A 9891-nucleotide genomic window follows, 5' to 3' on the forward strand; every position below is an offset into this window, starting at 1 on the left:
CTAGTGCCTTGTTATTCCTGGCACATTTTAGTAAGCAAACAGCAGCTAAACAATGTATTGACAGTCAGGGCAATTACATCCAAATTATAGCAAGCGATGAGTTGGCGGTTTCCTCTCCCTGCCCCCTTTTATTAGGTAGTAGTCCTAGGAGTTTGTTATATAAGGAGAAAAATCATATGGATTTCCAAACCAGTACAATAAGTGGTCTGGCTGGCAGCTATCCTTTGATTTTTATTTCTGTAGCTCCACAGAAAAAGCATAGCCTACGTGTGCAGGTGAGAGACAGCCTGAAAGGAATGCTGCTGTGTCACATCCTCTGCTGCTGGCTCTGATCGCTCCCCCTCTCCCTGGTTTTGTGTGTGTCTTTAATCATCTCGTGTCGTGGAACGCACTGGGAAGCATCACCATGAACCGGCACTGTGGAAGTCAGTGTCCTCCTTGATCTTTGAATACCGCTTCGATCTGCTCGTTGAATGGATTCTCCTTTCCAAGGACTTGAGGCCACTCGTGTAGCGCCTTCTGCCAGGTAATGTTTGTCCCCACGGCTGCGGCAATCTGCGAGCAGCACAAATACTATTGATTCCTTGTGCCTCTCTAAAGTGTTTCACACCAGCGTTTAGGAGACCCCACTATAAAGAAGTCTCTCTGTATAGCTGCCTCTAAGCAAAGAAAATACCCTCTTCCAGCTGCTGGAACTGGAGAAAATCCTTCTCAACAGTAAAAATGCAAGGTCCGTGTATCTGCACCGCCCTGACCAGTCATTCTGTCCAACACTAGCCTCCAGCCCCTTCCTGATGTCTGCAGTGTCTGGTCCATAAACTTCTCTTCAAAAGCCCTAGACTCTGATATTTATTCTTTTTCTCCCAAAAAACCATTTTGAACATTTCAAAAGCACCGCTAAAGTGTAACACAAAACTCCAGCAAGGCCAAAGGAATTCATGCTCCTAAATGCCCCGATGGTTCTAAATATTCTCTCTGCTGTCCACGGGTGCTGAGGAAAGAGAGGCCCAATTATATCTAGGTTCAAAACTGCCACGATGCTCTGAGGTTGTGCCTGCTGCTGGTTGTCCCCAAAGCTTTTTGCCACAAGACCTGCAGAAGTGGTAAAAGAGCTTTTTCTCCTTGATATTAGAACTGCTCCAGCTTTCACAGAGGGTTTTGCCCTAGAAGTTGTGAACCTAAAACTTTATTTTATGCGGAGTTAGTGAACAAAGCGACACATTTGTGGAGCGGGAGCTCTTAGACTCTGGTCACCCAAGGTCTCGATAAGCTGAGGGAGAAATTAGAGCAAGGGAAGGGGAGATTTTCTCCTGCTCCTGATTTCTGATGTGACCAAACACGGTTATTCTAGGACACCCTGAGGCTGTCAGAGGGTTGAGACCCATCTTCCAAACTTCCTTCACAAGTCCCTAAGCCACAATTTGCATGTTCTATTGCAATTAATTTTTTGAGGAGATGACAACCCCTAAGCAATTCTATTGCAAGAGGAACATTGCACGTTCCTCACAGAGCTCTGGGTGACTGCCACTGGGAGGGTGGCTGTGTTATTTCAGCAGCTTCTGCCTCTCTGTTTTCTTCTCCTGCACCAAATTGGTGAAGGGAATGCTTCAAGTTGTGCCAGGGCAGGTTTAGGTTGGACAGTAGGAAAAATATCTTTACTAAAAGGGTTGTCCAGGCCTGGCCCAGGCTGCCCAGGGCGGTCGTGGAGTCTCCAGCCCTGGAGGGGTTTAACAGATGCATAGATGAGGGACATACTTTAGTGGTGACCTGGCAGTGCTGAGTTAATGGTTGGACTCAGTAATCTCAAAGGTCTTTTCCAACCTAAACGATTCTGTGATTCCCAGTGAAGTGTAAATACCCAACTCCTCCTCATGCCTCACTTCAGCTTTTTCTGTTTTTCTGGCTGGAATGTGCTTTGCTGTGACTTAAGGGGAAAAAACTGGAGAAGCTCATCACGCTCAAGCTGTGCCTTCCTGCCTGTACATAATCATTAAGAATCTTCCAAGCATCTCAGGTTCAAGTTTGTGATGCTCAGGGCTTTTGCATTCTCCCTGGTAACTTCATAAAAACACGAGAGGAAGCTGTTCCTGCAGGATCCTGTTGAAATGCATGGCCCTGTCATCCAAACAAAGCCATCAGCTGTTCTAGAGAGAAGAGATGTCCTTGAAGCCATCTGGCATTCATGAGGATTTGCAGTGAAACTTTGTAGGAAGGAAGGAAGAAAATCCCTGGGCTTCCTCTGTAGTCAATGGGAAGAGAAAGTCAGATTTTTTCCGGGGACAACCGAGGTGGGCTTTGGGGAACAGAATCTCAAAGAGAGCTCTGGAGGCATGACAGAATGATGCACTTTGCTTTTAGATGTCAAAAGTAAATGGTGTGAATTTCCTCCATCTATGGCTTGATTCCTCTGTAGTCAATGGGAAGAGAAAGTCAGATTTTTTCCGGGGACAACCGAGGTGGGCTTTGGGGAACAGAATCTCAAAGAGAGCTCTGGAGGCATGACAGAATGATGCACTTTGCTTTTAGGTGTCAAAAGTAAATGGTGTGAATTTCCTCCATCTATGGCTTGAGCTGGGCATTTTGGGGGAAAAAAAAAATCTCACCGAGCCCAATTTTAGCTTCGGAACTTTAGAGCAATGCCCTCATGCCAAGAATGAGCGGTTGGTTTGCAGCCTTCTGTTTGGCAACTTCATAAAAACGTGCAGGAAACCCAATTCTCCCCACTCCACAATAAATTTGCAGGAAGGGAATATGGTTCTGGGCTTGGCTAGACAAACGAGCACTTGGCGTTTATCCCTTTTTTCCACGCCTCTGTAAATATAAAATACTGCCTGGAGCAGGGACTGTGGGGGCCAGTTTTTCCTGCCTGAGTGTCCTAAACTTACCAGAATAGCTCTGATGGGACAGAGGGAGTGTTGCCTTCTTACACCAACAGATTGGTTTTTTTAACTGAGGAGACAGCAGATAAATGGCAGGTGAAATCTAATGTCAGACACTGGCTCATCCTGCCTGTTGCTTCCAGCTCCCCCTTGGCAGAGAGGGGCACTGTGGTTCTTCCATCCCAAACTCCAGAGTTTCTCCGCATCTGAAGGCAAGGGCTAAAATCTTTGTGCTTCCCTTGGAGTGCTGCTCGATTCAAAGATTTCTGAATATTTGTCAAGTGCTTTGAGATCTCCAGAGAGAAAATTCAGCCGAAATGCCCAGGCAAGGTCTTATCCCTTGTATTTATTTGTCAAGCTGTACGCGAGGCGTGGGGAATAGCTGCAGAGATTGAAGTAAGAGCTGCCGTGCGCTTGATGAGCTGCACAGCATCGATCCTCTCCCACTAGGCAGCTCTATATGGTACGAAAGCCAGCGGCACTCGCGTCGGCAGAAAGTAAAACTTTAAATAAAACTAGTATGAGGAGTGAGTGAATTGTTTATCATCTCTCTCGAGCATACTCTTAAATATCACTCTCTGCTCACACTTCCCCTTCTTTTTATTAAGAGAGCCACTCTTCTGGAGCAGAGTGCTACGTCTCAGTCCAAACAGCGGTGTGCTGATAACAGACTCCTAGCAGGAGAAGAAAAATGGATTTCAAGCGGTGGATGTTTGGATAAGGCTAATTAATAAATCCTAGCAGGACAATAACTCACTTAAGCGAGGCATATCTACAGCTGGCACCTTGACTGTAAGGGAAAACGTACCTATCAAAGCATTAACGTCATCCTAACAGCAGGAGGGGAGATGGTAACTGCTGCGGGGTGCCGGGTCCAGAAGGAGCGGAACACGGCAGCGCTTGGCCGGTTCCTGCAGCTCAACGCTCCGGGGGCTGCATGTAGGTTTGCAGCTGCCCTTCAATGCCCTTCTGTAATTTTCTTTTGGCTTGGGCAGGAGCTCTTGAAGATAAATATTTGCTGCCTTCAAATCTGTGCTGCCCTCCAGGGATGTGGGCAAGGGCCTGGAGGAAACACTGTGATCCGGTGGACTTGGCTCCTACAGCAGGGGGTTATGCGAAGCCTTGGGACAGCCTCAGGGTAAGATGTAAAAATAACGCAAAGACCTTTTCTTCTTTACTCCAGACTCCTTGCATTGCACAGTTTCCCCAGCTGGCAGGGTTGGGAACGGGGTTCATTTCATTCCTCTTCTCACTCTCATTTCACTTGCCAAGTTTTCTCTAATTACTTCCTTGCAGCAAAAAAAAATCCAGACACACTTTTTCCACATGCCCAGGCTACGAGCTCGTACTTCCATGCAGCTATCTCCTGGTACTGCGTGGCAGCCAGGCAGGAATTTCTGCTATGAAGGAGCCCCATGTTGAAGAGGAGGCTCTTTTGTCTTGACAAGGCTAAGCAAGGCAACGTCCTGCTCCAGCTGACCAGCACGGGTGTGAAAGACAGCAACTAAAGCACGTATTTTGCCTTTGGCCTTTCCCCTGCAGGTCTCCCCTGGCTGAACTGACAGAATAGACCAGCGGGACGCTGCCGAAATGTTGGAACCCATTAGTGCTTGCAACATGTGCCTGCTGAAGTGCTGCTCCACGGTCTGCTCTTCCCCATCGTTCAAGAGAGCATCGCATCAGGTTATTTGGTGATGGGGGTGAGGGAGGGAATACGTGCGGGGTGTCAGCTCACATCATAAAACCAGTCCCTAAACTCCCCCCGTGCTTTTGCATAGGGGTAGCTGCCGAGCAGCACTGTTGGGGCCGGGAGTTTGCTTGAATGGCTCAGTCATGCCGGGGTGGAAAGGAGCACTGAGGAATGCAGCGGTGCCCCAGACAACAGCTTTCTCCAAACTGCTCTCACCACGGTACCGTGCACCACAAAAAGCATCACTGAGGGGTGACACTGCTCCCAGCTGCTGCCCAGTGCTGTGCCCCTGGGCAGGGCAGGGCAGGGATGTTGGGAGTGGAGCTGGCTGCTCGGAGGGTGTGTTTCCCTCCCAGCAGCAGGTAGCAAGAAACTTCTGGACCCATTGCTAAGTATATGGGATGGGGACATGGGCAGCATCAGCAGCCGCTGGGTAGAGCCCTTTGTCAAAGAGGGGAAAATCAGCTCTGCTCTTGCTGTCCCTCTCCATCTCTCCCATCTCCTACAATTTGTCCCCTCGTAATTTAGCCCAGCCCAATCCTTGCTCCAAAGAGTCAAGACTGAGAAGCGTGGGAATCAGGAGCGCTCATTTGGTTTGGGACCCCTGGAGGTGGAGGTGACAGCGTTAGGAGAGCCATGGCCAGGCTGTGCCCACCGGTGTGAGCCGTGGCTGCCGCAGGCGGGAGTTCAGCTCACGCGCGGTTGTCCCCAGGGTGGTGTGGGACAGACCGGCTGCTGCTTTGCTTGGTGTACGTTTGAAATCTGAAGCTGGTGAATAGAAAACCAATCGGCTTTGTTTGTAGCTGATTGCAGAACCTGCTCTCGCCGTGTGTTTTACAGAGTCAGAAAAACCTGTTTTGAAGCGAACATAGCGGGAACCCGGCAACCTCCCGCTAGGTTATCGAACCCAAGGAACGACTTAACAGTGGAGCAGCTGCTGCTCCTGCCCTTTCATTTATTTCTGACCATAAACCTTCCCTTGCTGCCCGTCCTTGGAGGCCAAGCAAGCAGGAGAGAACTTCCTTGTAATACGCAGCCGCAAAGCATAAGGCACTTTAAACGTAGAGCTTCAAAAGGGAAGATTCGTCCAGGCTGTGCTGGGGAAACCCATGGCCTCGGAGGCTGCAGGGCAGGGGCAGGGCTGGAGGGGGGCTCTTGGGTTTTTGCAGTGCTGGCTTGTTATCCTGATCCTGCAAAACTCCCGTGGGCATTTGAGCAGGCAGGTAACCAGCCTACGTGGCAAGGGGCTGGTTTTGGGGCTTGAGAACTGTTTGGCTGGTGAAAGAAAGCAGCAGAAGACCTGGCAGGAGTTACTGTGTCCAGCTCTGGGCTCCTCAGCAGAGCAGAGACGGGGACCTGCTGGAGCGGGGCCAGAGGAGGACACAGACATGATGCAAGGGCTGGAGCCCCTCTGCTGTGAGGACAGGGGAGAGAGCTGGGGGTGCTCAGCCTGGAGAAGAGAAGGCTCCGGGGAGACCTTAATGCAGCCTTTTGGTACTTAAAGGGGGATGTAAGAAAGATGGGGACAGACTTCTTAGCAGGGGCTGTTGTGACAGGAAAAAGGCTGAAGGGGTAAACTGAACAAAGGGGAGTCAATGGGTTAAACTGACAGAGGGAGATTCACACTGGAGAGAAGGAAGAAATATTTTACACTGAGGGTGGTGAGACCCTGGCCCAGGCTGCCCAGAGAGGTGGGTGGTAGAAGCCCCATCCCTGAACCATCCCAGGTCAGGCTAGACCGTGGGGCTCTGAGCACCCTGCTCTGGGTGCAGATGTCCCTGCTCCCTGCAGGGGGTTGGACTGGGTGAGCTTTAAAGGTCCCTTCCAGCCCAAACCATCCCGTGATTCTATGAGTTAGAGCAGCGTGCAGCTGGCCGAAATGGAGCTGTCTGCTCTGGGGCTAAAGCCATCACCTCTTTAAAAGAGAATCCCCCCAGACCTGTATCCCCACCGCACGCTGACCGGCTGCCTCGGGCAGCAACGGGCACTGGCATCCCACCTGCTCCCACCCATTGGCTGGGGCTGGGTTTTTACCTGGCTGGGGTGGAAGCCATCGACTGGCTCGATCAGCTGCCAGGGCTCGCCTCCCATCTTGCGCCACTCCTCCGCCGCTGCAGACACAAGCAGAGGGGTTACCACTGGTGAGCATGTAGGTACCCACCCCGAGATGCACCCCCCTCTTCCTCAAAGCACTGATGGTATTTTTAAGCACACGACAGCTCTGCGTGAAGATTATGGTAATTCATATAAAGCTGTCAGAGCCAATATTGCGCACAATCCCCTCTCCTCGGGGCAGTATTTAAGCCTTTATTGTTATTTTTTTTTCTCTGCGCTCTTTACGCAAGGAAGCGCTTTGAACCTAAATGATTGTAAAACAATTCCCTTTCCCTCCCAACTAAGACAGATGCTGTGGCAAGTAAAACTGTGAATTATTTAATACTGATTTAGTACTTTTGCATCCCCCCGTTTTAGCTGTGTCTTCAGCGGTGCAAAAAAAGAAGAGATACAGAAACCAGCGCTTTTTAGAGAAAGAGATGGTAGCGCCATATTCGCAGGGGCTGATGTCTGCAGGAACTGTCTGTCGTTTTCAGTTACTTCTCTTCCGAGCCGTCTTTTTCAACTCCAGCAAAATAACCTTTTGAATTACATAAGCATGACATTCGATGCAAATGATGCTCTGCTGTGAGCCCCAGAGCCATTAGAGAAGTAGAAAAGCTTTCTCTCTTCAAAAGGGCTGTGGAGCGATCAAACACGCGACTAGTGGATGTGGCATTAACAGAGTGTAAATTCAATAATTTCATTTATAATGACAGATTAGGAATTCTTAATAGTGTTATGGCAGGCATCCCGTCAGGAGGAAAATGTTCTCCGTTCAAGCACTGCAGTTTTGGCCTAAGCTCACCTCTGTGCACCCTGGCCATGGTGTTAAAAAGTGACTTCTGGGTCCCCGAACAGACTCTGAATTCACAGAGGGGTGATATTTCTGCTTCAGCTATAGAAACCTACTTGAGCTGCTTTTTGTGACCTGTTTCGAGTCACAGGGCTTGGAGTTCTGTTTCAGATTTGCAATATGCTGAGCACAACACGTACTCACTGGAGGTTACACCACATACGGACAGGCAGAGTGGGCTTGCCTCACTCCTTCTATATGAGGTTATAACTTCAGTACGAGGCTGTGTATTGGGTTTTATTTTGTGGAGGAACTGCTGTTCCAGTGCCAGAAACAGCAGAGGAGTAAGTAAAGTAAGTGAGGATACCAATTTAGACCGTTATAGGTGACCTCCGAAAAATCCTAAGGCATTTACACAAGTACCCACCAACTGAGAGTGTCCAGAGTTTGACTTCAAAGTGCCTCTTGCCTTGGCTGGACGGGAGAAGAGCTTGCTCCCATCCACACCAAGAAAAACCCAAAACAAGCAACCCCTACCCTCTATTTATTGTCCTGCTTCTTAAAGTAACCAAGTCCTGCAGCCAGAGGCAATATGTGAGCTTGAATGTCTGTCCACATCTTGAAGAAACACCAGATACTCAAATTCTACTCCAAGAGAGCTGGGAGCTGCTAGGCCAGCCTGAAATCAATGTACTCCTCACAGCGTGCAGCCACTGCTAAGTATTTGATGTCTGGAGAGTTTAGGGCTGGATTTGTGTTTGCTGCAGAAAAGTAGGTCAGCAGCCTTAGCTGGCTTTTGGAGCACGCTCACGAGCTGACAGCTCTCCTGCCGGCAAGCTCGAGTTGCTGGCTCCAGGGCTGCAGGAAACTTTGCAAAGTGTCTTTCAGAGCTGACATGCATTTTGTGTGATTTTGTTTACCTCAGTTATTTAACGCGATGTAATCAAGAACGGCAAATTATATTAAGATGTTTCTTTTCGTGAAAGCAAATAAATTACCTAAAGTTAGTCATTTAGCTTATTAAAGTAATTTGCCTACCCAGCAGGTAGTTTGTTCCAAATCCTAATGACTTGGTAAATACTAAGTAGCTGAGGCAAAAGCTGCGAGGAGACTCGGACACCCTGAAGCTCTGTGCTCCAGTATCGGAGTTGCCAGTGGAGCCCACCTCCCTGAGATAAAAGTCTTGGCCAGAAAGCCTCCCTCTCCCATCCTCCCTCCTTTACCTCCTCCTCTGTATGGTCTGCGTGAGACCCAGAACCAGCTTCCTGAATTGGGTCAGGCAGGATAAAATAAGTTTGTGAGTTTTGATAGGACTTGGCTGCAATATGAGAGGTTTGCAACCGTCTTCGGTGCTTCAGCAGCTTCGTGCTTCCAAGGACAGCCAGCGACTGATGGGAAGAGGTGCTAGAGAGGTGCGCTTTGAAGCGCTGCCAGGGCGCTTCTGTCCCTTCCTGGCTCTGGTTTTAGCTGTCTGCGTGCTGGGAGTTAAAATACAGTCCCCAGGCAAAATTTTTCAGGAAGGACCAACATGGAATGACCTCTCAATGTGAATATAAAACCAAGGAAATGCAGATCAGGGGTTTTTTCCAAATATTGCGTACTCTTTTGGGATGTAAAAATTCATGCTGCCAGGGTGGTCTCCAAGGAGGTCAGGGCTGGAGCTCCTGCCCTTAGTGCAGAGGCTGGGAGATGGGACTGGTCCACCCTGGGGAAGAGCCTGGCGGGAGGTGACGAGGACGAGGCCAGTCTCATCACAGCAGTGCACAGCAGGAGGGGGAGACAACGGGCATAAGCTGAAACATGGGGAGATCAGGTGGGATACAGGGAAAAAGCTGTTTTCCTACTTGCCCATCACTAATTACTCGGATATGTTGCTCACCTCAATCCCTCACCCCACGCTGATAATTTTTTTTTGGAAAGAACAAGTTTGCTTCTCCTTGTGACAGAGCTGGGCTGATGCTGGGTGATGCCAGCTCTTCCTGGGAGACTTATTTCTACTTCTGAAAACAGTGAGTTAAGAGAGGGTGGCTGTGTTATGCAGGCAGGAACACTGGCTGAGACAGGTTCTCCTTCCCGAGGCACTGCTCATCCCAGACGAGGCCACATGAAGCCTGCTCAGTGATGTACTACACTACAGTTCACCACTGCAGAGGTGCCAGCTCCAGCCTAGATGACCCGCTATAAAAGCAATGATCGAAAATAAAACCGAATCTTATGGACCATGAGAGGTTTGAGATTTATTTTTTTTTTCACCAGCCTGAGAAGCTCCAGTGGACAAGCAGGAGGTATTTTTAGCCTAAGCTGGTCTGCTCTCCCCGTTGCCTTGCCACCAACATCCCTTGGCACCCAAGTGCAAACGGCCGGCGTGGGGGTTGTGCGCACTGGGGTTGTGGGTGGTGGCAACCGGCAGCAGTGGGGAGGCTGTGGTCCTC

General features: G+C 49.5%; 1 protein-coding gene across 1 annotated transcript in view; it reads right to left on the minus strand.

The window, feature by feature from the left end:
* Positions 1-426: 426 nt before the first annotated feature.
* Positions 427-9891, minus strand: part of AOAH (acyloxyacyl hydrolase (neutrophil)) — a 72073-nt gene continuing 62608 nt past the window's right edge. The window contains exons 20-21 of the mRNA XM_010137547.1: positions 6604-6680; positions 427-555 (exon numbers count right to left, since the gene is read on the minus strand). Coding sequence (XP_010135849.1) covers positions 427-555; positions 6604-6680 — 206 coding nt within the window. The remainder of the gene's footprint in view (positions 556-6603; positions 6681-9891) is intronic.

This window comes from Buceros rhinoceros, unplaced genomic scaffold, assembly GCF_000710305.1.
Source record: "Buceros rhinoceros silvestris isolate BGI_N320 unplaced genomic scaffold, ASM71030v1 scaffold9946, whole genome shotgun sequence".
Classification (NCBI taxonomy): domain Eukaryota; kingdom Metazoa; phylum Chordata; class Aves; order Bucerotiformes; family Bucerotidae; genus Buceros; species Buceros rhinoceros.